This window comes from Neofelis nebulosa, chromosome 11 (genome assembly GCF_028018385.1).
Source record: "Neofelis nebulosa isolate mNeoNeb1 chromosome 11, mNeoNeb1.pri, whole genome shotgun sequence".
Lineage (NCBI taxonomy): Eukaryota > Metazoa > Chordata > Mammalia > Carnivora > Felidae > Neofelis > Neofelis nebulosa.
The window spans coordinates 51,356,717-51,384,311 of NC_080792.1; the positions used below are offsets into that span (position 1 = coordinate 51,356,717).

At 45.3% G+C, this 27,595-nt stretch overlaps 1 protein-coding gene across 2 annotated transcripts in view; it reads right to left on the reverse strand.

The window, feature by feature from the left end:
- Positions 1 to 24,444, reverse strand: part of ENOSF1 (enolase superfamily member 1) — a 29,321-nt gene extending 4,877 nt beyond the window's left edge. The window contains exons 1-12 of one of the 2 annotated variants that reach the window (XM_058692564.1): positions 24,286 to 24,444; positions 18,742 to 18,850; positions 13,556 to 13,671; positions 11,471 to 11,557; positions 11,082 to 11,108; positions 8,900 to 8,972; positions 8,738 to 8,776; positions 8,293 to 8,375; positions 7,478 to 7,512; positions 5,299 to 5,386; positions 3,478 to 3,612; positions 189 to 230 (exon numbers count right to left, since the gene is read on the reverse strand). In XM_058692564.1, the coding sequence (XP_058548547.1) occupies positions 189 to 230; positions 3,478 to 3,612; positions 5,299 to 5,386; positions 7,478 to 7,512; positions 8,293 to 8,375; positions 8,738 to 8,776; positions 8,900 to 8,972; positions 11,082 to 11,108; positions 11,471 to 11,557; positions 13,556 to 13,671; positions 18,742 to 18,850; positions 24,286 to 24,369 (918 nt within the window). In that variant the 5' untranslated portion in view covers positions 24,370 to 24,444. Of the gene's footprint in view, positions 1 to 188; positions 231 to 3,477; positions 3,613 to 5,298; positions 5,387 to 7,477; positions 7,513 to 8,292; positions 8,376 to 8,737; positions 8,777 to 8,899; positions 8,973 to 11,081; positions 11,109 to 11,470; positions 11,558 to 13,555; positions 13,672 to 18,741; positions 18,851 to 24,285 lie in introns of those variants that run through there. The other variant, XM_058692565.1, reaches the window with a different exon arrangement.
- Positions 24,445 to 27,595: the final 3,151 nt, after the last annotated feature.

Sequence of the window (27,595 nt, forward strand, 5' to 3'; positions counted from 1 at the left end):
TCTCTCTCTCTGTCTCTTTCTCTCTGCCCCTCCACGACTCATGTTCGCTCCAAGTAAACAAGCATTAAAAAAAAGAAAAGAAAAAGAAAGCTTCCAAACTCAAAATAACACAGGTGATGTAACCTAATGTATGCCAGTGTCCTCAGTGGCTGGCCAGTGTGTACTGTCCCCAAGGAGATGTCATTTACCTGCTCTCCTGTGGCGACACCAATTCCTAGTGGGACCAATGCCTGTAAAATATAAGGCAACTTGATGTTATTTTCCTAAACCTTTAAACTGAAACTCCCAATGTTTAAAAATATTTACAGTTGTTTAACTACTTAGAGCTGAAGAAGGAAATGTCCCTGCTGTGGAGCCGTGTGAAGTTTAAGGAATGGCAGAAGGTGGTCAAGGGGATGATGTATGCACACAAGAGGGGCTGTGTGTGCCTACAGAGGATACAGTCAGCACTAGTTCATATGCTGCCGTTAGTTCCCTTCCTGGCTACAGTTCTGCAGATTCTCCCAACCCCCCTCTTCAGTAGTTGTTCTAGAGCCCTCTCCCTTCAAGCTCAGCAAGCGGTCTTAGATCCACTTTACAGGTCAGGGTGAGCTCATTCCTAACCTGGTGAAATGCTCACTTGGCAAGTGCTGGAGTCTTCTTAGCGTAGCACTGCTCTCTCAGTCCTACTGCCTGAAGCTACCTCACTTCCCTCCACTTGGGCTCCAGGCTGCTCTCCCCTGCCCCCACTGGGATTGCGAGGCCATAGGTACTCTCCTCAGGTATCAGTGGCACCAATAGCTAACATTGAGCTCTTACTAGCGTGGTGTGCTCTCAACTGTGTGGTGCTGTGTGAAACCGTGACTGAAATGACTGCTCATCACAGCCCACTGGGACAGGAATCATCATCACCCCCATTTCACAGAGGCAAAACAGGTTCAGGGCTAGCAACTGTTCCCAGATGACAAAGCTAGAAAGGGGTAGAGCCCAGGCTTGAACTCCAGGCCCACTCCAGAGCCAGGGCAGACATCTGAACCACTAGACAGAACCACTCCTCTACAGAAATGCCCTAGGGGCACCTGGGTAGCTCAATCGGTTGAGTGTCCAACTCTTGGTTTCGGCTCAGGTCATGATCCCAGGGTTGTGGGATTGAACCCCGCATTCAACTCCATGCTGACTATAGGGCCTGCTTGAGATTCTCTCTCCACTGCTTGCATTCTCTCTCTCTCTAATAAATAGATAACCTTTCATTTAGGAGCCAGGTATCCCCAATCCTGCTAGCTGTCGCGCCTCTAATGGAATATGTGGACATGGATGATTCATGGAAAACCAGAAGCCTCAGCCTCCTCGTCTCCAGGTCAAAAGTTAGAGCAGATGGTCGCTGAGGCACCTTCTAGCTTCCTTGTTTATGCTTTCGGGAACTTCTAATTTAAATGTTCTCGGTTCTTTATCTCAAAACAAAAAAAACAGAGTGGGGAAAAGTAGTAGAGAAGGGGGAAAGTCATTCACTCTACCATTTTAAAGAATATGTTTCTGACACTAAATAGGTACCAATGTTTATTTCTTCCTTTTAATCATTTCCTGAACCTGCTCTATTCTAGCTGCCCTCTCCCTTCACCACCTGGCCTCCTAGGTTACTGGGAAAGTCTCCTAGCTCTACTCTCTGCCTCCAGTTTCTTTCTGTCTGTTCCACACCTGCCCTGTACCCCGTGTCTCAATCCATCCTACATGTTTTTTCCCAGTGAAATCTTCCTTAATCCTATTCTCTCCTTCAAGACACTATGGTGGCTCACTGTGTTGGGCCACATCTTCTGCACAGACGGACCTGCTGTCTGGCCCCATGGACCCATCTTCCCCACAGCCCCTGTGCTGGGGATCTCCAGAGCCTGCTGTTTCTGTGGCTTCCCCGGCCTTGGTCTGTCTGCACCCACTTCATGGGATGCCTCCTGAGTGGATGGCCTTCCCCATGTAAACAAGACCTCAGATGGCTGAAACCCAGAAGAGCTTCTGAGGAGACCCTCCAGGTGGGCAGCGAGTCCCTGTGTAGGCAAGCGGGCAGCACTAGGGCATGGCTACCCCCATAAGAACCCTGAGGCAAACGTCTTGTTTCTCGAACCATGGCCTGTCACTGGACTCCTCCTCAGCTTTCAGTTCTGTTTAAATCAACACGGTCACCCCACGACTGCTGCTCACGTCTCCCCCACCTGCAGTACAGCTTTCCTCAGGGTCAGCTCTTGTCTTACCTCCACAAGGCCACTCCACCATCCCAGCCCACGCCTGTCTCTCCCTTCAGTGACCTTCTTTCTACTGTCCTCAGTGCCCCACCCAGCATGCCCCCATGTCTTACCTTCTTCTCTCCAGCTAGGCTGTGAAAGTGGGGAGAGTGGGAGGGCATCCCTCAAACACAGGCTTCTGTGGAGTGTCCCACATAAGAAGCTCATATGTTCATTTACTGAGAGAAATGGAGCAGAATGGCTCCAGTAGGACCTATGACTTCATGTAGGACACACTGAGGTATCTTTCCCAGAACTTGGAACTGACTGTCCTCACAGTGACAATTTTCAGATTAGGGGAGAGTATAGCAATGCAAAGTCACACCAGGGGAAAAAAATCTCCCAGGCAGGCAGGAATGGACTGTAAAGCAAGCGAACCTACGAACCCAATGTTGGGGAGGAAGGGTTATCAGAGGAAAACGTAAAAGGGGAGTAGGGGTGAGTGCTGACCGGGGCTGGGCAGGCAGGCACTGCCAGGGGAGGGGTGAGGCTTAAGACTCAACATGCCTGGTGCCAGAAGCAGGCACATCCATGCACTGTGGGGAGATGCGCGGGGCCACACTGGACTGACACCGTCTCATATTTAAATCGCACCACCAGTTCCTGTCCTGATTTTTCACTCACCCAACAGCCTCTGGTTTAATGTGGCTCCTTGTGGAGCTTGCTCTGGTCAGAGGATACAAAACTCTAGTGCTCCCAGAAGTTGGGAGTTCTCCTTATAAATTAACTACCTGGCATTCTGGCTTTATATATATCCATGCTGGACACCTGCCTAAAGGGAGACACCCCCTGAGAGAAAGGATGTTCTCAGATGCTCTGACATATCAGGGTGTCCCTAAACCGAAGAGGAAGGGAAGCCGGGTGGATTGGTGCAGGAAGTGTGTTGGTGCGAGGGCTCCAGGTAGCCTTCTCCTGGGCAGGCCTGACCTAGGCATTAGCTAAGTAAACCTTGTATTTTGAGTCCACCAGAGGAATCTGCACTTTTGTTTCGTTCTGGGGGAGTAAAATATTTTAGTATCAGTCAGATTTCTATATTTACAAAGTCTGGAGCCATGTCTATTAACCTTTGGTTTGTTGGCAGCCTTTCAACTTTTAGCAATGTACTGTCTCTAAAATATGTAAAAATGTAAAAGGGAAGAAGCAACGGGATTTTGGGATCTGTCAGACCAAACCCACAAACAAAAATACATGGCAGTAGTGACAGAGGCACGAGCGGCTTTTCTACCTTGGAAATGGTGGCATGTCCCAGAATGTCATCAGGGGAGGTGGGTTCTTCAATCCACAGTGGCTTGAACTGAGCCAGCTTTGACATCCACTCTATTGCCTCGGGCACATCCCAGCGCTGGTTGGCATCCATCATCTGCAGAGAGAGAGAGAGAGAGAGAGAGAGAGAGAGAGAGAGAGAGAGATCTTTCACCATGAGGTCTGCCTGGTACTGACTTGTGACAGGACTGCAGCTCTGAGGGAGGAAATGCTGTCACTCAGTGCCACCAACTGCTGAGCAAGACTTCCAGAGGGAGCCTGACATCTCCTCTGTGGAGGATCAGCATGCAGCCGTTACAAAAGGAGCCAAAGAACAGCCACCAAGACAGGCACTGTAGTTCTAGATGCGTCTTCTAGAGGAAATGCAACTCACAGAGCCACTGTGATGTCTGGAAGTGTCCTGGGCTAGGCTCAGGAGAAGTGCTTGCTGGCCCTGGAGCTCTGGCCCGATCTGCATTTAGGGCTTGGAAGTACACCTGTCTTGCAGTATTCATTGTTCTGGAAACTACTTTATCACATTCTGAGTCATTCATCGTCAGTTCTAAATTTGTTCACTAGTCATTTATTGACTATTGCCAACTATAAGTCTGGCACAATAATAAATAACCCAAACTCTACCATTTATGAAGCACCTACTCAACTGGGTATTTTATGACGCAGTTCATATTAACTCAGTTTACAGAAAAGAAAACTGACATGCAGAGAAGTTAAGGAACTTGCCAAGAACAATTAGCCACGTAAATAGCTAGTTCAGATCCAGGCCTCTTTAACTCCCAGGCCCTGGCTCTCTGCATGTGGAGATCCTGCCTGGAAGTCAGGTGCTGGGTATGCAGAGACTAAGACAGGGCCTCCCCAACCCTGACATTATCACGCTTTGAGAAGACAGACACGGAGGTGGGTATCTCTAGTAGAAAGTGCTGAGTGGTAAGAGTTTCCACAGGGGGCACTATGAAAACCAGATGATAGGACACCTAGAATCAATTGTACCACAAATTACTTGGAGAAGGATGGCCCCTTAAAAGTAGCATTAACTCATGTATAAATAGTGATACTTCTTATCCTAGGTCAAGGACCCAATTCCTATTTTAGTTAACTTAGGAAACATGCCTCCCAAACTCCACAAAAACATCCTGTGACTTTATAAAAATATTTTACGTGTAATAAGAAATCTCTTATAAAAATAGTCAGGAATGACTGATCCTTACGTTTATCTCAGCAAAGTCTGGCATCTCTTCAACATTGGCTCCCTGAGACTGGCCGACCTGACGGACCAGGCGGGACGTATTTTTTCGGGGGAGTCAAACAATGGCACACTGGGGCTCCAAGGGGAGACCTGCTTGCTCAGGCACTTCTGTGCCGGCAAGCAGGAGTAATCCCTAAGCCTGATCTTACGCAAGCAATTCTGCAGAACAGACATTTTAAACTATCAGCTCACACAAATCTGTACTTCCTCTCTCACTCAGCTTTAAAATTCCCAGTGTTCTTTGGGGCACCTGGGCATGGCTCAGTTGCGTAAGCATCTGACTTTGGGTCAGGTCATCATCTCATGGTTCAAGTCCCACATCTGGCTCTGTGCTGATTGTGTGGAGCCTGCTTGGGATTCTCCCTCTCTCCCTCTTTCTCTGCCCCTTCAGCATGCTCTCTCTCTGTTTCAAAATAAATAAACTCTAAAAAATAAAATAAAATTCCCAACAGTCCTTAATCCTTGCTTGAAATGAGTTGCATATTGGCCCAAGACACAGGCTTCACGCAAGGCTTCTCAACGGTAGGGGAGGACATTTACCAACGTCTTCTCGGGTCCAATCATGTTTCTGATGAGTCGGCACCTACGGATGTCATCCTGGAGATCAGCACCCACTTTTACCTTAAACCTGTAAAATAAATGCGGTTTGGTAGTTTGGACGTGTCCTGACGTGACAAAGACACGTGGATTTTCTGCAGAAGCAGCCGCCTCTGTCAATAATTCACAGGTCATATCTTCTAATAACCTTTTGCCCTTTCCTGGTCAGTCCCAGACAAGTCACTTGAAAATAATCTGGCAAACGTATCAGGGCAATAAGGCTAAACCACCCGCTGACCCAAAGTCTAAGAACTAGGAGAGCAGTCAGATTTTTAATAACACTGAGTTTTTACTGTGCCATGACAAGGAATTAAGAACAAAAGCCAGAATTGGAATTAAAGAGAAGTGCCTGTCACATCCTGAACGTAAAGAGTATGATTGATAGGGGGTGCCTGGGTGGCTCAGTCGGTTAAGCATCCGGCTTTGGCTTAGGTCATGATCTCACAGTTTGAGGGTTCGAGCCCTGCATCCAGCTCTGTGCTGACAGCTCAGAGCCTGGAGCCTGCCTCAGATTCTGTGTTTCCCTTTCTCTCTGCCCCTACCCTGCTTGCACGTGCTCTCTCAAAAATAAACATTAAAAAAAATTAAAAAAAAAAAAAGAGTATGACTGATAAAATACCTCCAGCTGTGCAGAGGTTTATACAAGGGCTTCATCCTGAATCAATGCAGTGAAAGGTCAGCCTTCCCTAGGTATGCAGAAAGAGGGAAGGTGCCGGCACTTCCTGAGCGCCTGCTATGACTCCCATTGTGCTGATCCTTTTCAGATACCGCAACTTTGAGGAGAATCATGAGTTAATATTATTCCCATTTTATAGAGAAAGAAAATAAGGTTCAGACAGGTTGGGCCATTTGCCCATTATCACACAGCAAGTACCTGTAGGGGATGAGGGGAAAAGGCAAGAGGCTGATTCCAAATCCATCATATCCCAAGCCTCTTTCCAATGCTTCATGCTGCCTTGTTCAAATTCTCACTTCCCGACCCTTCATTTAGCTGAGGAGTTAACAAGAATTCAGTGCCTCCCAAACTTTAGCGTGCACACAAGTCACCCTTTGACATGGGATCTTGTTAAAATGCAGATTCCTGAGCAGCCGGTCTGGGAAGAGGCTGGACTGCCATTTCTGACAAGCTCTCAGGAAATGCTGATGCTCCTGCTCCAGACCACACTGGCAGCAGCAGGGGGCCCGTGGCCAGACTGAGAGTCACGCAGGGAGCCCAGGAACCTATTACAGAATGTGCCACTGTGCGCTAAACTGGTAGACTCATGGTGACCACATCACGAGATGATGGTCCCTCTATGTCCTGCATTATGTTAGGTTTTGGGACCACTGACAGCCACAATGTATCCAGAGGAAAACCCTAGGATGCCCAGGGGTCCATATCTGCCCAGCAGAGACAAGCAGAGAAGCGCCAACAGTTGGTCTGGAGAGAAGCAGCCTGGGGAGGAGAAGGGCCACTACTCCAGGGGAAGAGGAGACGCTTGGAGACTCTGCAGAGAACTGGAACCAGTAGCTGCAAGTTACAAGAAAGTGAAGGACTCGATACATTTTGGGACTCTTTCTAACACACGGAGCCCTCAAACACTGCAAAAGCTCCTTGCAAGTTAGGCTCACTGCCTCTGCAGGTTTTCAAGTGGAAGCTGAGTCAATGCTTATTACTGATAGTAAAAGAGTGGACTTCTCCGGCGCCTGGGTGGCTCAGTGGGTTGAGCATCCAGGTCTTGGTTTCAGCCCAGGTCATGGTCTCACATTTCGTGGATTCAAGCTCCGTATCAGGCTCTGTGTTGATGGTACAGAGTGTGCTTAGGATTCTCTCTCTCCCTCCCCCCTCTCAAAATAAATAAGTAAACTTAAAAAAAAAATTTTTTTTCAAGAGTTGATTTCTATTCTGGACTGGTGTTTGAAATTGATGATCTCCAAGGTCTGTTTCTCCAAGGTCTTAGGGTTGTAATTAGGACTCACATCTCATCTTTGGAGAAAGCCTGGTCTACAGTGAGACTTCTCCTATGTATCCTCCATGTGAGACTGCTCCTGGATGAATCTGGGCCGCCCTGGTGCCTTTTGTTCCTGGCCCATCATGCTGCTAACTGGGGCAGTGAAGCTTGTTACCACACAAACAAGTTACCTGGTCCAGCCGTCCTGCAGGGCCTCGGTGCAGAGCTGCGGGGAGAGGAGCACAGCCAGCATCACACACCGCAGAGCTCCCCTTGGTCTAATGAGGACCCCAGATATCCCTGATCTGGTTTCATATGCACTTACGGCAGCAGCAGGAACCGGAGGAACAGCTATGTGTTGATGCATTAAGAGCACAGTTTAGCCAACAGACCATAACTCTTTGTACCCATAGGATGACTTTCTTTCCTCATCTCTATGGGAACAATGTCTTTAATTGTTCACACTCCTCAAAGGGCAATGGAGCACTGATATCCCTCTTGTTAAAGCTAGGATATCCTGCAGCATCCAGAGAACTAATGGATGTGAGGGTAACAAACAGAAGCTAGTCTTTCTCTCAGCTGCAGGTACAGTGCAGTGGGATCAACCTCACACTGACTGCAGCCAAGTACCAGCCACGGGGCCACAAGCGTCACACAACTCACAGCTTTTATCTGGAGCCTCCAAACCACCCACAAGACCCGTATTATTTCCCCATTTCACAGTGAGGAAACCGAGGCTCAGCATGGTTAGGTGTAACACTGCACGACACTACACTGCTGTCTCTGCCTGGGGTCAAATCCCGGACTGTCCCCTTCCAGAACCCAAGGTGGGACATACAAGGTCACAGAGTCCCATGCCCACAATATGAGTGGCTTTACTTTTCCTCCAGGAGAAGTGCTTTCAGAATGAGGCCTTGGATCCACAATGATCTAGAAGGGCTAACAAGAAAACTCCAGAAAGCCAGGAATATAAAACCTGTCTACAAAACCAGCTTCGGATGCCCACCTGCTTCAGCGTGTCATCCGAGTACCCCAGCCAGGCACATGATGTCGTGTAGGCAGGGTAGCCATGCATCAGCATTTGCCTTTCTGTGGAAACACAGAGCTTGTCAACATTTGTGCTTGCCAGGGACCTTCAGGATTAGAATTGCCTGTAGCTAAGCTGCTGCCCCCAGAGAATCCAGCAGTTCTCCTTCTGACCTTGCCTTTCACATGCACCCAGCCCCAAACCCAGCCTTTGGTCACATTCACAATCATGCAAATACCAAGGCTGTCAAACTACCCCAGGTCTTCCTGTCACACCCAGGACACATCCAGATGCAACCGCCCATCAGAGGGCCTGGCTGCTGGGCACGAGGCATTTGGGAAGACGATATGAACCCCCAGACGAAAGGGACATTCAAAAGGGCAGTGACAGCAAAAACAATGAAGGAAATTTCCTCACCACCCACCTCTCTCTTTTTTGCCAATTTGACCTTTCTGCAGTATTCCTGGGGAAAAAAAAAGTATCATCACTTTTTTAGACAACAAAGCATGCATGCTATATGGTAGGTATGGTATGCCACATCAGTGGTACCAGAAAACTTCAGTTCTGTCACTTGAGTATGACTCACCATAGGCTTCCTCCTCAGTCAGGACGTCTGTGATGTACCTGAAATCTATGCAGGATAACAGCATCCTGGGCTCCTGGCAGTGTGACAGGAGAGGGGAAAGGCCCAAATCAATTCACAAATGGCTTATGTTTCTAAGGATGTGCTTACACTGATACGTGGGATTACCCTTTCCAGGAAAGGACCTTTGGGATTTGTGTTAAATTGTTTGATGCTGTCATTCCTTGGTGTAGAGCCCTTCAGAGGGTCAGGGCTGACTCCCAAAGACATCCTCAGGTGCTCCCGCTGCAACCCCCTCCTCCCTCCCCGTCCCTTCCCTCTCCTGACACCTAGGCTCCAACCATCCCAACTAACATGGCTTCTGGAAAGAGGATCCGGCATGAGGCAAGCACTCAGCATGAGTAAGTGGATAGATGAGCGTCTGGTATCTCTCTAGACATCATTGCTCTACACATCAGGGCTGACTGGGATACTGGTGCAGCTCAGCAGGAGAGGAAAGAAGGCTGGTATCAGAGCCAGGCTCCCTGGGTCAACCCTATGCCCACTATTTATTAGCAGGATGACTGTGGTCAATTTTTTCTCTTGTCAAATTGGGTAATTCACTTCACCAAGAGGTACAGAATGGATTAAACATGGGAGGCCACCCTGAACCATCACTGGCTGTTCTCTCCCCGCCTCTTCCTGCCCCATGCTCACTGCTCTGGCCACACTGGCAAGGCCAACATCTCAGCTGGGCCTCTGGTTGAGACCCCTCCCCATTTCAGTCTAACAGTTGGGAAGCAACCAGTAGCTTCACTCCCTCTCAGGTTTTACTCTGACCAACAGTCCTCCACTAGTCTGTCAAAAATTGTAAAAGCTCAGGGCACCTGGGTGGCTCAGTCAGTTAAGTGTCCTACTCTTGATTTTGGCTCAGGTCATGATCTCTCGGTTGTGTGATCGAGCCTTGTGATGGGTTCTGCAATGGGCATGGAGCTTGCCTGGGATTCTCTCACTCTCTCTCTCTCTCCCCACCCCCCGCCCCTCCCTCAGTCACCTGCACATGCACTCTCTCTCTCTCAAAATAAACATTTTAAAAAATTGTAAAAAAAACTCAACGCTGAGGTTCTGCCTCTTTTAAGACTATCGGCCACTACTGAAACAGGAAATAGAATCCATAAGAATGAAGCCACACCTCTCTGGTGCCTCTCAACTCATTCAGTTTGGGGAGTCGCCTCCTACACCCCCTGAAAGCCTAACCGTAAGCCTAGAGGGTGGCTCATGTCCTTCCCCTTCAGATGGGGCCCCCAGGCCACCTGCAACCATGTCGATGGTGTGATATCCACCTGTCTTTACTTTCTCCCAGAGAAGAGACGATGTCTGCTGACCAACAGTCTTCAAAGCCAAGGTGTTCTTTGTTTTTCCCAAATGGTGATGTCAAATAATAACAGGGCCTTCATCTGCTGGCTACCAGGATTTTAGTGACCACATAAGACATCACCCTAAGGCAGCTGATGCTCAAAGAGATTAAGTGACATGCCTCAGGTCAACCTGCCAGAAAGTAGAGGAGCCCACATTCAAAGCCAGGTCTGCCTGGGTCTGAAGGTCACCCTCCTTAACTTGCCCATTGCCCAGCTTTTTTTCCTCCTCCCCTGGCAGGCACTCTTCCCTGCCACAAACAGGACAAGGAAGAAGGAAACACAGAGGTACCTATCTTCAGCGTTTGGCTCCTTCTCTTCCGGAATTAGATAATGGAGACCACAACACTCTAAATTCAAAGTGACCAGATGACATCTTAATAATAACATCTTGCTCTTCAGAGTTTGTGAAACACTTTTATCATTTGGTCTTTCAACCAATTCTATGAAGTTCTCAGAGAAGTGATGATTATCCCCTTTTCATAATTGGGAAACAGAGGCTCAGAGAATTTGCATTACATGTGAAGCCTCCACAGTGGGGGAGGCAGGACCCAAACTCAGTGCTTCCCATGGACCACTGTGTGTGGGCACACCCAGCTGTTACCTCAAATACCAGAAAAGAAATATTAGGGTTTACTGGGGTTTTACTTTACCATCACTATGGCGATCCACAAACAATTCTGAATATATTTGCTGCTTTACAAAAGGCAAGTAATCCACGAAATCCATCTCATTTATACTGCAAAACTATTATAATTGTTTAACGTTATAATGTTAAAGAATTTACTTACCATGTCAACAAGTAACTTCCACAGAGGCTTGGGGGAAAAAAAAGAATTTTAAATCATGTGTAAAGTGCCCACTTTTTCCCCTGAAAGTAAACTCAAACTCTCACTTTCAAACACCTGCCCACCAGCCCATGGGCACACCCGGATCTCTAATGCTGCCTCCTGACTCCTCACCTCTGCTGCTCTCACATTTCTTTCTCAGCCCTTTCTAACCTACTCCTATGGTTTCCTAACTACTGCCACGGAGAAAACACATCAAACAAATTTCCACATTGCTTTTGGAGGCCTGCATCTTTGGTCTTTAGAAGGCTCTCGTAGAGGAACTATTTAGTCCTCTGCCACGTGTTGGATTATTCCACAGAGCTCCTGCAAGTGCTCCTCCAGTGAGTTACCTTTCCCTCCTGCTTGGCCCACAGGTCCCACACAGCGTTGAGAACAGCCGCGGTCGCCAGATGCACAACACCTTTCTCAGGACCAATCTGGTTAGGAAGCAAAATACACCAGCAATTCTTAGACATGAAAGAGATAGTTAGGTCTCCTAGCCAGGGACACATTTCAAGAGTTAAAAGCCATCAATAAAAGCTCACAAAGAGGTTAAGCTTTTTTAATATACTATAAAAAACTTTTTTTTTTTTTAAATTTTAGAGGTTGGGGGCAGGGTGGGGAGAGGAGCAGAGGGATTGAGAGAGAATCCCAAGCAGGCTCCACGCTGAGCATGAAGCCCGATCTCACAATCATGGGATCATGACCAGAGCCAAAATCAAGAGTCAGGTGCTCAACTGACTGAGACACCCAGGTGCCCCATGCTTTTTTTTTTTCTTTTTTTTAATAGTTTCTAACCTATAGAAAAGTTGCAAGAACAGTACAAAAAACTCCTGTATATTACCCCCAACTCTCTTTCTGTGTATGCATATACAGACAAATATTATATATATATATATATATATATATATATATATATATATATATATATATGGTGTGTGTGTGTGTGTGTGTGTGTGTGCACGCGCACGCACAATTGATTTTACTGAACCATTTAAGTTGCAAATATCATGCTCCTGGAACCCTAAATACTTCTGTGTGTAGGTCATAAAAACAAGGACATTTTCTCACATAACCACAGTACAATGATCAGATTCAGGGAATATAACATTGATAAGAATACTATTGCCTAAAACAGTCCATAATCAAATTCTGCCAATTGTCTCAATAACGTACTTTATTTTATTAACATTGCATTTAGTTGTTCTGTCTCTTCAGTCCCCCTTTATCTGGAAAAGTTTTTCTTATTTTTTTAAGAATGCTGTTCTTTAAGAATGCTGTCAAGATGCTGTTGACATTTTTAAAGCACATGGGCTGGTTGACTTGTAACAGTGTTCCTCAGACTGGGATTCAGGTCATACTTTTTTGGCACAAATTCTAAGTAAGCAATAATGTCCTTTTGGTTTTTTATTAGGGCTATTATCTTTTAGCACTTAGGTAAGTCAGTGTCCACTGGGCTCTTACTTAGGGAAAATGGTAACCTCACAGTGTAAGATTACTATTGTCCCCAAATTGGGGCATCCATTGATCATTCTTGCCTCAATGAGCTATGGCTACAATGTTTGCAATACAGTGATTGTCAAACGTTATCATTCCTTTTACGTTCTTCTGTTCTATTATAATGACAGGCTTTCCCTAGCTGCTTGTTTACTACCTGAATGCACTCATGGATTCTTATGTTATTCAATGAGCTATAAGCCATTACTAACAAATTTATTTTGATCCTTGAATTGTCCTAGATTTGGCCAGTGGGGACTTCTTCAAGGGAATGCCTTTAAAAGTAAGTTCAACTTGCTTTGCAGAAAGTTAAAAATGAAATCCAAGGCAACACAGAATGCCTTCCCTGTGCCTTTCTATGTGCATAGATGAGAAACTGAGCAGAGTTAATAAAAAATAGAGCTGATGTTGGGAGACAAGGGCAAGGTCCCAGTTATTGGACTGATCTTACTGTGACAGAATCCTTTCTCTAGAGCCTCACTCTTCTCATGCCTTGAACTTAGGGCTCAAAATATAGACCTATACATGTAAAAGTGCTCCGGTCTCCATCTTTTTAACTTTGCTCTTCTCTTATGTTTCTGGCTTTAATAACTTCCTCCCCCAACTCTAATGCCACCCACATTACCTCTGACCCAGAAAGGATGCCCATTCAGTACTTTATCTTCTAGAGTGTCTAGAACACTTCTTCCATTCAAGGAGTAGAGATGAGGTCCATAGGGCAGAGATAGCTCTCAGGATCCAAATATATCCAGATTCAAGTCTTACAGAAAGGAATATCAATTACCTCAAAACACTGATTGTCTAAATGGCTGAAGCCCTAATTTAATAGTGTTTTACCTTAAAATTGTAAGCCTGTTTTCACATTTGTTGCAATCAAAGCACATCTTAGACCTTAGTAAAATTACTTGTAGGAACATTTTAAAAATTAGGTCCTTTACCCATCTGAGCTGCCCATCACTGGTGAGCTGCCTGTAGAAGCCTCTGAAGTCACCAACGATGTCCCCGAGGTCCTTGTTAAGCACATGGTGGGCGAGGGCATTCACAGCACAGGCAACTATTAAATAAGGATTCAATTCTTGGGTATGTCTTGGTATGATGCCAATAAATTAAGACGTGAAAACACCACAACTACTGTGGGATTTTATGAAAGAAATTTTAATACAAAAGGCACATGTTTTGTTTTGTTTTTAAAGTTCATTTATTTTGAGAGAGAGACAGAGAGAGAGACAGAGAGAGACAGAGTGAGTGAGAGCAGTGGAGGGGCAGAGAGAGGGAGAGAGAGAGAATCTCAAGCAGGCTCCCCACTGCCAGCACAGAGCTTGACGCTGGGCTCGATCCCACAAACCGTAAGAATAATGACCTGAGCTGACTAAGCCACCCAGGTGCCCCTAAAGGTACATGTTTTTAAATACTGCCTCAAATATGTCTTTTGGGTTTGTCATAAATAATACCACATATATAATACAGCTGTTAATCCATACACTGAGCTTAATACCTGAGTAGAGCAAACACATTTTGAATGGTTGCCATTTGAAAAACTGAGCCATAGGTATGAAAGTTTATTTTATTTTTTGATATGAAAATTTAAATCCTATTCCCAATATATTTTCTTGTTCACTTTATAAAGTGTCCAGTCATTTTCAAAATCAAACTTCTCTATTTCATTGTTCCTAAGGAATAAAGAGACTGATTTATCAAATTAAAAAAAAAAAAAAGCAGTGGGGGGAAGCGCCTGAGTGGCTCAGTTGGTTAAGCATCTAACTCTTGATTTTGGCTCAGGTCATGATCCCAGGTCCTGGGATTGAGCTCCGGCATCAGGTTCTGTGCTGAGCTTGGGGCCTGCTTGGATGAGAAACTCTCTCTCTCTCTCTCTCTCTCTCTCTCTGCCCCTCTGGCATGCTCTTTCTCTAAAGTTAAAAAAAATAAAAGTAAAAAAAAAGAGGTACTTTCCAATTATTGTCAAGCATAGAAAATATCTTGAAGTCACACTATAACACACTACTAAAGATGAAACGAATTTGAAATAAACAATACTTAACAGTAAAATGTTAAAGTACATGAAAACACTTTTCTTAAAGATTTAATTTTTTCCTATTGATTTATGATATACTATGCTTTAAGTTTATTTATTTTGAGAAAGAGAGAGAAAAAGTTTATTTATTTTGAGAATGAGTATGAGCAGGAGAGGGTCAGAGAGACAGGGAGTGTGAAATCCCAAGCAGGCTCCAGGCTATCAGCTCAGAGCTCAACATGGGGCTAGATCTCATGAACTGTTTGACCATGACCTGAGCTGAATCAAGAGTCGGATGTTTAACCTACTGAGCTACCCAGGCACCCCACTATATGTTTTCTTAAGTAATTTGAAGGTCAAATTTAATTTGGCTCAGAATTACCATCCTTTTTTTTTTCGTATTTTACTTAAAAAGGCTTTATTGTATTATTTCAGATGAAGAATAAGTAACAGATTGAATTGGAAAGACCCTTCTACCCTTCAGTCATGCTAGAAAACAATTAGTACACATAAATGACCAAAATAATCAAATCATCTAGCCCCAAAGCAATTAATTTGTTATAATTTTTTTTGATAAATTTGTTGTTTGGTGTTGCCATTTCTGTGATTATTACTCAGGTCATTTCATAGGATAGCTGTTCTACTAACTACTGGTGCAGTTTTACTATCCTCCAGATCCTAGGAGAAAGACCTCTGACATATCTGAAACAAGCTGTCAGGATGCGCCTGGCTTCTATGTGGAACAGTGTTCATACATGAATGCACACCTGCTCTCAAATGTAGCATTAGGGCTGGAGCAACCATTGCATGTTCTCTAGGGCTTCTGTTAAGGGCTATAGAATCACTCCAGTTCAGATATGCATTCCCTAGAACTGTGAGAAGACAGAATCCTTCTCACACCTTGATGGTTGGTGCTCTAGGATTAAAGACATCTGAAGAGCCAGTCAGCAACTCACAAAGAGGTATATACCATCATCTAGTTAAAACCTCCATCTCGTTGATGAGACAGCTGCTAGAAACCACTGATGAAGCATACCTCTGGTTTGCCCCACATGGAAAATGCCCTTAACAAAGTTGAGGATGAGCTCACCTTTCACAGCTCTAAGAGATGCATAAGCAGCACTAATGTATTCATCTATAGCACAGATTTTCCTTGCTCAAAAGGAGGGCACTGCAAGAAGGTAACTAAAATTGGGTGCATTCGACAGAAATCTCGGTAGTGGTGGTCATCCAGTGTACAGGACAGTCTGCCTCAGGTTTGCTTTGATGCCATGGGTGGGAAATTCATCTGGAAAAAACTGGTCACTGAAGGCACATCTTGCTGACTAACTCCCTGCCACCCTCTGGCACAGAAAGGACAAGTCAGTAAGGCCGATGGATGACCATGGGTGTCTGAGCCTGAGGGCTGGTGTGAACCCTTATGGCTGTTTTCTGTCTCTTTAGAAATTCTTCTTTCTTCATCTTTTTTTCTTCTATTTTTTAAAGAACTATATTGGTGTCTTCTATACATTAAAAAAATAACTGTAACCCTCCCTTCCTGTCTCTCTCACACACGCAAACAAGCACTATCTTCACAGTAATGAGGAAAGCACTATTTTTTCTCTTTTTCTAATCATAAAAGAATGCACAGGTAAGTAAGCTGGTAAAAGTGCAGGAGAACCGTGATGTGCTAATGGAATGTTTGAATGTTTTTTCAACTTGAATGCAAATGCCATGAAACACATTCAGTGAGACTGCGATGAATCACCTGAAATAGGGAGCAAGTTTAAAGCTAAAACGGGGGCACCTGGGTGGCTCAGTCGATCAAGCGTCCGACTCTTGATTTTGGTTCAGGTCGTCATCTCGCACGCAGTTCAGGAGCTGGAGCCCTGTGTTGGGGCTCTGCGCTGGCAGAAAGCCTTGGAATTCTCTTTCTCTCTCTCTGCCCTTCCCCCTCTCTTGTGAACTCTCCCCTTTCTCCCTCTCTCTAAATAAATAAATAAACTTTAAAAAGCCCATAAAGTTAAAATTGGTTCTGTCATATTGTGGTCTGAAAAAGGCTCCGGAAGCCAACTACATCACCGCAAAAGAAGCATTTATTATAGACATAGAGAGATGGCATCTCCCCTGGCTGAGATGTCCATCAGGACAGCTGGGAGGGGATGGGAATGGAGGAGGCAGAGGTCCATGAAGGCCCAAAGCACAGAGCTCAGCAACCAGAGAGGGGGAGCCTCCTATCTCCTATATCAAGTCCCAGTGAGCACAAAACACGTGCAGGGTCCCCATACTGTGTGCCCCAGTCAGCAAAGTTCAAAGTCCCGGCTATTACCAGAGTGGTTCCAATGGTCCATCCCATAACATATTTTGTAAGCTTGCTGAGTTTTACATAACCTTTGGGGGCCACCCTATATGGTCTGCAATATGGAGAAGGCAGCTTCATAAAGCACTCAACTTACACCAGAGACCATTAAAGTTGCAGGCAAAGCTGACACACAGCTCACAAACCTATCGTGCCAGCGGTCACTGCCTTTGGAAAAACATTAACAGCAAATGGTTGACTTAATGGGGAGGGGGACAGGAAATCATTGCTGAGTCTCCTGCTACCTGGCAAAGTCCTAGCTACCCTTCAAGACGAATCTCAAAGCCTCACCTCTGTTCTGAAGCTGCCCACAGCCCTCCTGGAAAATGAACTAACCCTCTCTCTGTTTAACTTGTACCAAGTCTTTTATTTTTTTTTTTTAATGTTTACTTCTTTTTGAGAGAGAGAGAGAGAGCTTGAGTGCTCAAGCATGAGTGGGGGAGGGGCAGAGAGAGAGAGGAAGACAAAGAATCCAAAGCAGGCTGCAGGCTCCAGGCTCTGAGCTGTCAAGACAGAGCCCAAGGCAAGAATCTAACTCACAAAATGTGAAATGCGAGATCATGACCTGAGATGAACACTTAACCGAGTGAGCCCCTAGGCACCCCTAACTTGCACCAAGTTTTAAAAAAGTGTCCTTCTAGGGGCAGCTGGGTGGTTCAGTCAGTTTAAGTGTCAGACTCTTGATCTCTGCTCAGGTTTTTATCTCAGGGTCAGGAGTTCAAGCCTCATGTTGGGCTCCATGCTGGACATGGGGCCTACTTAAAAAATAATAAAAATAAAACAAAATAAAAGTTAAGAACTGTCCTCACTGCACAATCGTTTCTGTTAAAGTTCAAGAAAGGTTCCCTTGTCCTTCCTACACACACACACACACACACACTCCTTTCATCTGCTTGACAATATTAGAATCTTTCAGTGGGGCAAGTCTTCCACTTTACATGTAGGGAGAGCCGACAGTGCAAGTACCCATGGAAGAGCTGTTGTATCACCACCAAAGTTAGAGAATCTGTTTCCTTCCTAGATCCTCACTCATCAACTATCATAATTTGGTTTCAGATCCTAATAATCCATGGAAATTGACTGGCAAAGGTCATCTTTTTTTACTTCTTGAATTTTGTACCTTGTGTGTGGATTATGTACTTCAAAAAAAAAATCAAACAAACAACTGGTATTTAAATGTGCAAAGAAAGCACTTTAGGCAGTCAGGAGTTCTGTGGGGCTAGCTGAGCAGCTGTCTGGGTCTCTGTTTCTTTATTTCTAAAATGTGAGGGGCCTCAAGACCACCACTGAGCTCTCTCCAGCTCTGAGAGAATGACTTCACTGGTGGCTCAATGTGCCTCCTGCACAACCAGCTTTCCCCAGATGACAGCTCCGAACCCAGGCAGCCAGAGGCCCTTCTGCCATGAAAAGCAGTGAACTTGAAACCACTTGGTGTGAAGTACTTTGAAGAACGAGGGGCTCACTGTGCACATCACAATAAGCCTCTCCACATGAATGCCCGTTGGTCCTTCTGGTGTCCCTCAGCCACCATCACCCCCCGCCCCCCGGCCTAGCTCAGACAGAGAAACAGGCTGAGATTCACAGATATTCCCGCAGTCCATCGATGACTGCAAGGAGAAGGGCCAAGTTCTGCCACCTTTTCTCCCAATGAAACAAACTATGAAACACTGTTTTTACTCACCTTGAGCAATGTACATACAGAGAAAAGTAAGGTCACCACTGGAATCTAAGTGCAAATTAAGCATTCTGGAAACTTAAGAGAAGGGTCAACTCACCAACTTCCGTGCCTTTTCCCAGAGTGAAGGTAATTCCATACCCTTTGAGCCCGTCTTCCGCATCGGTCTCTAAGACAACATATGCAGCCGAATAATCAGGGTCTGTGTGCTGCAGGAAAAATGCACCCCGTCCCACAAGGCAAATGTGAGGAATCCAAACGTACACCTCAGAACATCACATAAGAATAGAAAATGCAACAGGAGGGGTGCCTGGGCAGCTCAGTCGGTTAAGCATCTGACTTTGGCTCAGGTCATGAATGATCTCACGGTTTGTGAGTTCAAGCTCCATGTCGGGCTCTGTGCTGACAGAGCGTGGAGCCTGCTTCAGATTCTGTGTCTCCCTCTCTCTGCCCCTCCCCTGCTCACTCTATCTCTCTCAAAAATAAACAAAAAACTTTTTAAAAATGCAACAGGGGACATGCAAGACGAGCTCCAATTCGATCGACCCCTTGGTGTACCCCATTTTCTGCAGGAGTTCTAAATGGACAAAGGGAAAGTCCTTCTGAAAGATCCATATTATTTTAACAAGGGCAACATGTCCATTTTTAGTGTCAGTTTGCAATTAGACAAATTGCAAACTTGCAATGATCAGCTTAGATTTTAATCCGGAGTTTTCTGATGATCAGCTTAGATTTTAATCCAGAGTTTTCACCTAAACTACCTCTCTCAATTGTCTGAGCAGAGCTATATTCACAAGGTTTTTGTTTTGTTTTGCTTGGGGTTGTTTTTTTTGTTTAGTTTAGTTTTTTTTTTTTTTTTTTGAGAGAGCATAAGTTGGGGAGAGGGTCAAAGGGGGAGAAAGAGGAAGAGAATCTTGAGCAGCCTCCATACCAATGTGGGACTCAATCCAACGACCCTGAGATCATGACCGCAGCTGAAATCAAGAGGCAGACACTCAACTGACTGAGCCCCAGAAGTAGCTGCAAATGGAAGCAGCCAAGGTTTCAGAAAGCCTCACAGAAAATTGAGCTTATCTTTGTTGCAATTTGCAGCAGGGCTGAAAAGACAATGGCACAGGTCAAGGAGATCACTGGGGGAAAACAAAGAATAAAACTTCAAAACAAATTAGCCTGTTCTTGGTTTTTTAACTTTCTACTAACAATGGTATTTTGGTAAGTGTTTACTGACAGACTATTATGAAACTCAACACTACTTGTCAATATGGGAGATGCAGAGGTGAAAAAAATCAGTCTGTCTCTAGAAATCCCTCACAGAGTGAGGAGAAGAAGCCAACACACAAGAACCAGGCGAGGGCGGTTCTAGGACAGTACAAGGTCAGGTGCTAATATGTGCTCAGCCAGAAGTACCACAGAAGGGCAAGAGGGAAAGAGGAGGGGAAGCAGGGGATGAAGACAATGGGATGGACAAAGGGACAGATGAAGGCATGTGGGCAAGAGGGAGCAATACGAAACCCCAAAACCTGGGAGACAGAGGAGTACAAGGCCCCTGAGGCACTGGGTGGCAAGTGAATGGAGACAAGCCTGGATAGGGGGTGAGGGGGCAGATGATGGAGACCCCCAAAGCCAGGCAGAAGATCCAAATGCATCAAAAAGGAATGCACGGTGCAACTACTGAAGACTGGACGATGACAATTTATTACTGTTTTTATTATTATTATTGTTATTATTACAGAACATTTGTTGTTCTGGCACACTGTTTTAAAAGCCACTTAACTTAATCCTCACAACAATATTATACAGTAGGTGCTATTATCCCTGACAGATGAGGAAACTTGAGTTTAAAGAGGCAGAATTGAAATCCCCATATTCAGGGAAGGGGAGAAGGCACACACAGTGGACAGGAGGTCTTTGTCTGGCATCAAAGCCTAGTGCGGAGGGGGGCACTGGGTGTGAAGGGTTGCTGAGCTGTGTATCAGAGACTGTGCAGAGGGCTGACCTGGCACAGACATGTATGCCCTTAAGAAAGTTACAGTTTAGAAGCCAGGGTTACAAAAACTCTACTAACATGAGGCAGGACATAAGTCTCTGGGAGAAATGCAGACTAAGGAAGCCAGGCAGAGAGCACCATCAGCTGAATGCACTCAAGGCTGGAGGAGGCTTTTTGATGAAAATAGAACTTTGAGTCAGTAGGTTGAGGATGGGGAGTTTTGCAGCAGCGGGGGAGGGCACGAAGGACCTGCAAGTCGGGAGAGAATACTTGTGTGACAGTGGCAGCAAAGAGACAAAAAAGGGAAAGACTGGGGTGCCTGGGTGGCTCAGTTGGGTAAGTGTCCCACTCTTGGTTTCAGCTCAGGTTTGTGATCTCACGGTTCATGAGTTGAAGCCCTGTACTGGGCTCTGAGCTGATGGTGCAGAGCCTGCTTAGGATTTTCTCTCTCTCTCTCTCTCTCTCTCTCTCTCTCTCTCTCCCTCTCTGCCCCTTCTCCCACTTGCACTCTCTTCTCTTGCAAATAAAAAATATTTTTTTAAAGAAAAGAAAAGAAAAGAAAAGGGAAAGACTGAAGTGTGTTTCAGGATTGGTGACACCCTGGTTTGACCACTGGGTTCTGGAGAGGGGAGATCCAGAAATGAGATCCGGGAATCATTGGCCTACAAGGGGGCACTGAAGCCATCAACACGGGGGGGGGGGGGGGTGTCTTACTGGGAGTGTGCAATGAGACAGGGGTGGAGGGGGAGTGGAGGGAAGGGAGCAGGGAGCAGCCTTGAAGCCTGAGCTTTGCAGAGGGAAGAAGGGGATCAGTACAGGAAGCAGCAGAAGCCAGCCAGGGGGCAGAATGATGGCAGGAAGAGGAGGCTCAGCAGACAACATGACATGCAGACCAGGGGTAAGGACCCTGGAAGCAGAAATAACGTCAATCCCAAGAGAAGGAAGGAGACAAAAGTTGATTACAGATGAAGGAGGAAGTAAATGTAAAGGTCAGAGGCCAACAGGAATGAACCAGTAATTTAGCGTGTAGTGGGAAAGGAGCAGACAAAGAAGGAAGTAGAGGTGTTAGGGTCAAGGAAAGGTGATTCCAAAATGGGAATCCCTGTCTATGTGGGACAGAAAAGGAACCACTGGAAAAAGAGACTAAAGAAGAAAATACTGGATGGAGAGGGAGGGGAGAAGAATGGGGGCCTTGGGAGTCAAAAGGGGTGGGAATGGGGACACAGAATAGATTAGTTTGGGAGGATAGGACTTACAGGATAAAGGGAAAGAAAGACGAGAGGGTTGGTCTGGAGACTAATGGGGGGAGGTGGGGTTAAGGGTGCATTTGTTTTCAGTCTTCTGGGTGATGCAGTGGGCAGTCTTCTAACTGCTGGGGGTGCAGGAAAAGGAGCCAGAGCAGCAAAAGAGTGGAGTGGTCTGACACAGGCACTCGAGGGAGCTCAGCAGATAATGGGGAAAGGAGAGGAAAAGTATGCTTAGGAAGTGGTGGCGTCAGCCCGAGCTGGGCTGTGAGCCCATAGCCCCGGGGCTTCTGGAAACTTGATGAGTGCCTAGACAAGCAAGCAACTTGTAAGTACCACCCAGCCTTGAGCACTCCACTTTTCCTAAAAGGCCGATTAAAAAAAAAAAGAAATCACAGTGGAATTCTTTACCTCTAACAGACTTGGGGACTTCATGAATATATCCTACTTCTGATTAGGAAGACTCACTCTGCTAAGTGCTGAACACAGCTGAATTGCTGACTTCAGCAAGCCGTGAGGGCACGGGAAGCAGTACCACCAAGAAGTGCAAAATAGCACATTCTGTTAAGAAGGCACCTAAGAATCAGCACACAACACACCCCATATCTCTGGAAGATAAATACTTAAGTATTTATGAGTTTGCAATACAGGTATTAGATAACCTCTCCTGACCCAGAGGACATAAACCACTCAGGGCGCCAGGGACAAATTCCATTTCTTAAATTATTCTACAGTACACCAGGCTACTTTATTACTTCACAAATTCAAAGCAGAGAAAAATCTAGGCCAGAGCCCCTTTCTGCTTTAGTTTCCTCATATGTAAATAGTAATTACAGCCAACACTTTTTGATGGCTTACTCTGTGTCAAGCACTTTACAGGCATCTCATTTAATGCACGAAGTAGATACTATTATACTCACGTATGGAGAAGATAGCCGAGGCTTAGAGAGAATGAGTTGTTTACCCACAGCTGCTACACCTCAGAGAGGTAAAGGTGGTTGCACTAGCTCAGGTGTTTGAATTTTACAAGGCAGGGAAATGTCAAGCATTTGGAGATCCACCAAGGATTGCCATCTGGGTGTTTTTTTAAGTCATTTACCATAATATAAGAACACATAAGGATTTTTAAAAGTGGAAATAACTTAATCTCAGAATAAATGACATTCTTTTTTTTAAGTTTATTTCTTTATTTTGAGAGAGAGAGAGAGAAGACAGAGGATCCCAAGCATGCTCCACGCTGTCAGTGCAAAGCCTGATGTGGGGTTCAAACTCACAAACCATGAGATCATGCCTTGAGCCGAAATCAAAAGCCAGATGCTTAACCAACTGAGTCACTCAGGCATCCCTAAAAGATATTCTTTTAAATGTCAGAACTTTGGCTGGCACTTTTTAATGAGAAAGTTATTTTTTAAAAATATTTCCAGTACACAAAGAGCATAGGTCATGTACTGATATCAGCCTGCCCTCCGCCCACTTAGGAAGCACAACATTATAGGATGAATTAGAGTCCTCTGATACTCATTCCTCTCCCTCCACATAGGGAGCAAGTAACCATTATCCTAACATGGATGTTTCTCAATTCCCAGCATGTGTTCACACATGAGGATCCTCAGGGAGACCCAGAGGTCATAAAACACTGGGGCCCAGAGACAAATTCCATTTCTTAAATTATTCTACAGTAAATGCCTTCCTGTATTTGGAAACCACTGCACTAGACGGTGGTAGGTGGGAGGAGTCCCTCTAAACACTCTCAATAAGCAAAAACGCCCTTCAGTATTTAGGTCAAAGCCTGTGCCTTTACTGTATCTCCAAAGACGGGAATTTGCATAACTCTCTACAGTGGCAAATCCTTTACAACAATGTTTTGGTAATTTCATAAGAGCCCCCCCTCACATGACCCAGAGTTACTACCAGCTTGTTTGGTTTCCTAGCCAGTGTGACTCCATTTCACAGATGGGGCCAAGATGCCCAGAGAGGTTAAGCGTCTTTCCCACGTCACACAAGTTGTGGAAGAGGCAGGATCACCACCCAAAACAGCCAGTACCCCACCACGAACTCCCCCTCTCAGTACAGAGAAGCCAGCAATGTGTTCTAGGGTTTCGTTGGTGGGGATTCAACAAAACCACTTTGCTGTCGTTGGCATATTAGGCATTTTACTATTTACAGCAAAATGCGGATGGTAAATGCAAAAACAGGAAATATTAAACGTCAAAAGAAAAAAAAAATGCGAAAAAAGAAAAAGCCCCGGGGGATGGAGGTTTCTGGTTACTTTTATTCCCCTTCCAGGCCTCCGCCTTTGCAAAAGCAACAGTTCCAAAGTGGGGAACCTCCGCGACCCACTGGACTGCCCGCGCCTACTCGGGGCCTGGGCGTCCTCGCGGCGAGAGCGCACCCGCGGTCGCTCAGCGCTTACCATGGCGTCCGAGCCGTGGCCCCCCAGCGACGTGGGGAAGCGCACGTCCCGCACCGAGAGGCTGGAGATCCTGCCACGCACCATGTCACGGCCTAGCACCCGGAGCTGGCCGCGCCGCCGACTCCGCCTCAGACCCCGTGCGCGGAGGGGCAGAGCCCGGCCCGGCGGACGCTGATTGGCCGCACGGCCGCGACAGAGAACTTGGCCGGCCCCGAGTGGCAGGCTCGGTTCCGGGCTCCCCGGGACGCTCGAGCGGTTCCCGCCGCGTCTGCAACCCCGTGCTGCCACGCACGGCGCTCGCGACGATTCGCTCTGGGCCGCGGCGGACCCGAGACTTAGGAGGACGTCCCGCGCCACGTCGGGAAACTAGCGAAATGACCTTCTCGGGAGCGGCGCCCAAGACGAAGGAGCAGGGTCTGACCAGAGTGCGATCGCCTAGAAGCACATTGGGGCCACGGGCTCCACGCCTGACCTGAGTCAGAGGGCAGATGCCGGCCAGCCAGGGGAGACGCTAGAAAATCTGATGAGTCTTTAAGTGGCCTCAGCCCCCGTTCGCCACCTGAGAAATTAAGAAGCAGATCACCATTTCTTGCACCCCTTCTGATGCAGAGTGTTTTAAATGCATTACCTCTTATCCCGTCTAGCTCTGTAGGTCATTTTCATTTTATTGGTGAAGAAATGAGATTCAGAAAGATTAAGTGACTTGCTCGAGGCCACACAGCTAGTTAAGTGGCAGAGAGTGTCTTCGCTGCAAACCTGGGTTCTGTTGTCTGGATTGCAGGGACTCGCAAGGGAACATGAAAGCTGTGGCTTAGAAAGCACACTGGTCCTTGGCTTTCAAGTACAGCACACAGCCCGTCAGTTCCTACCTTTGGGAAATGCTTTGGAGAATAATTTAAATGTTTGGGAAGCAATGCTGTAGATGTCATTCTATTAATTTGTGTTTCTGTGGGTATGGCAGGGATATTTTCAAGGATGCCCACGTCACCCCTGGATGCATATAACCTTATTGGATAAGAATTCCTTTGGCTTAAGGCTTAGATCAACTCAAATGAATATGGAGGCGGGGTGGGCACCAACAGCAAATAGGAGCGAGGCAATAGGCCACTGTGACTGCAGCTAACGACCTTTGCTCTTTTAAAGAAGTAGCCAGTTAGCTCCAGCTTACAGTGGTCCTGTGGGAATTAGAGCTCATTTCCCAAGAGAAGTCTGAAATTCAAATGTTAATATGGAACTAGACTTCCTCTTTCCCTGTCCTGCTCTACCCTTTTTTTGGGGGGGGGGGGGGAGGGGTGGCCAGAATATATGCTCAGTTCACTTTTTCAGAATGGGTCTGTTGGCCTGGTTAATAAATTGAGTACTTTGTATTCTGAAGATATCTTTGTTTTTCTTTCAAATTTGAATGTTGGTTTTATTGCATAAAAGTCTTAGTTCAAATTAATACTTTTTAAAGTAGTGTTAAGTCCCATTCTTTAAAGAATAAGCTGGGGCTTCCCCCCCACCTCTCTAGAAAATTTTTGGATTTTTCTCGTTTTATGGCTTTAAAATATGAGGGGTGCCTGCGTGGCTCAGTAGGTTAAGCATCATGATCTCATGGTTCGTGGGTTCAAGCCCTGCATCAGGCTCTGTGCTAACAGCTTGGAGCCTGGAGCCTGCTTCAGATTCTCTCTCTCTCTCTCTCTCTCTCACTGCCCCCCTTCCCCTGCTCACGCTCTGTCTCTCTCAAAAATAAGTAAAGAACATTTTTAAAAATTAAAAAAAAATCACTATTTGTGTTTAGGATTAATTTAAAAATTAATTCTGTTCTACAATTGAAGGATCCTTTCAACCAGAAGCAATATATTTCTCTGGAAAAATTTTCTCTATTTCTTTCATTAGTTCTTCTTCTTCATTCTTTCATTTGCTTCATCTGGAACTTAATTGGAATATTAAACCTCTGAATCTATTAGCCATGCTTTTTTTTTTTTTTTTTAAACTTTGTTCTTTTGTGAATTCTGGGCATATTCTTTGGCTTAATATTCCAACTCAAATTTGATCTTCAACTGTGTTCCCTTCTTTTTTCACCCTGTTTTTTCCCCTTAGTGTTAGATTTTTTCTTCAGTTTTAAATTTCAAAAATTTTCTTTTCATAGTACAGTTGTCCTCTCTTATCAGCAGGGACACATTCCAAGACCCCAGTGGATGCCTGAAACCACATTTAGTGCTGAACCTTATATATACTATATATTTTTTCTATACATACATACATACCTATGATAAAGTTTAATTTATAAATTAGGCACAGTAAGAAATTAACAATAGTAATAAAATAGAATTGTATCAATATACTAAAAGTTATGTGAATGTGGTCTCTCAAAAAATCTTTTGGTACTGTACTCACCCTTGTGATTCTGTGAGATGATAAAATGTCTACATGATGACATGAAGTGAGGTAAATGACTAGGCATTTTCAGTTTGTTAGGCTATTGATTGTCTGAGGATTCATCAGGAGGATCTGCTTCCGGTCAGCAGGCTGACCATAGGTGACTGAAATCAGGGAAAACAAAACCAGAGATAAGGAGACTAGTGCACCTTCACCCTCTTTGAAAAAATGGAGGCCATATCTTCTCAAAACAAAGTTTTCATTAGTGTCCTCTATTAAGTTTGGTTCCTCAAGTGTTACTTCTTGGTTGTTGTTTCTTTTCCTTTAAGGTGCTGGTTTTCTTCACATAAGTGTTCATGTGTCCTTTTTTTTTTTTTTTTTTCATGTCCATTAATATGTGTTGCTGAGAACCACATTTTGCCTTTCTGTAAAGCTAGTACTTGAAGACCTGTCTCTGGTGGTTGCACAGGAGGGAGACATGTGGCTATACAGATATGTAAATAGCTTTTTTTCTAGGTGAGATGGCTTGCGTCCCTTCTGAGCTTTCAGAGAGTCACATTCAGGGCGGGATGCGAGGGGGAAATAACAGAATAAAATGCTCCATTTTATTTTCCTTGTGGGGATCAGGGTTTACTTTAGGATCTGCTTGCTTTCATCACCAGGCCCTAGATTTCATCTAGGACTCTCCCAGGTAAACTGTGAACTTTGTTTGGAAAACTGTTAGTATTGTTATCAGCTTATTATACTAGCCAGGCCTACCCAGCCATTCCAAATGTTGCCCTCTTATTAATGACCCTAAAAAAAATCACTATAATTAATAGCCACGTTACTTCTAGGACAAATAAAGTAACAAGGACAGGATTTATATTATCATCTTATACAGCTAGAAAACCAGTTCGAGTATTTAGAAGAAAGGACTTCAGACATTGGACCAGAGGGAGAACAAGTT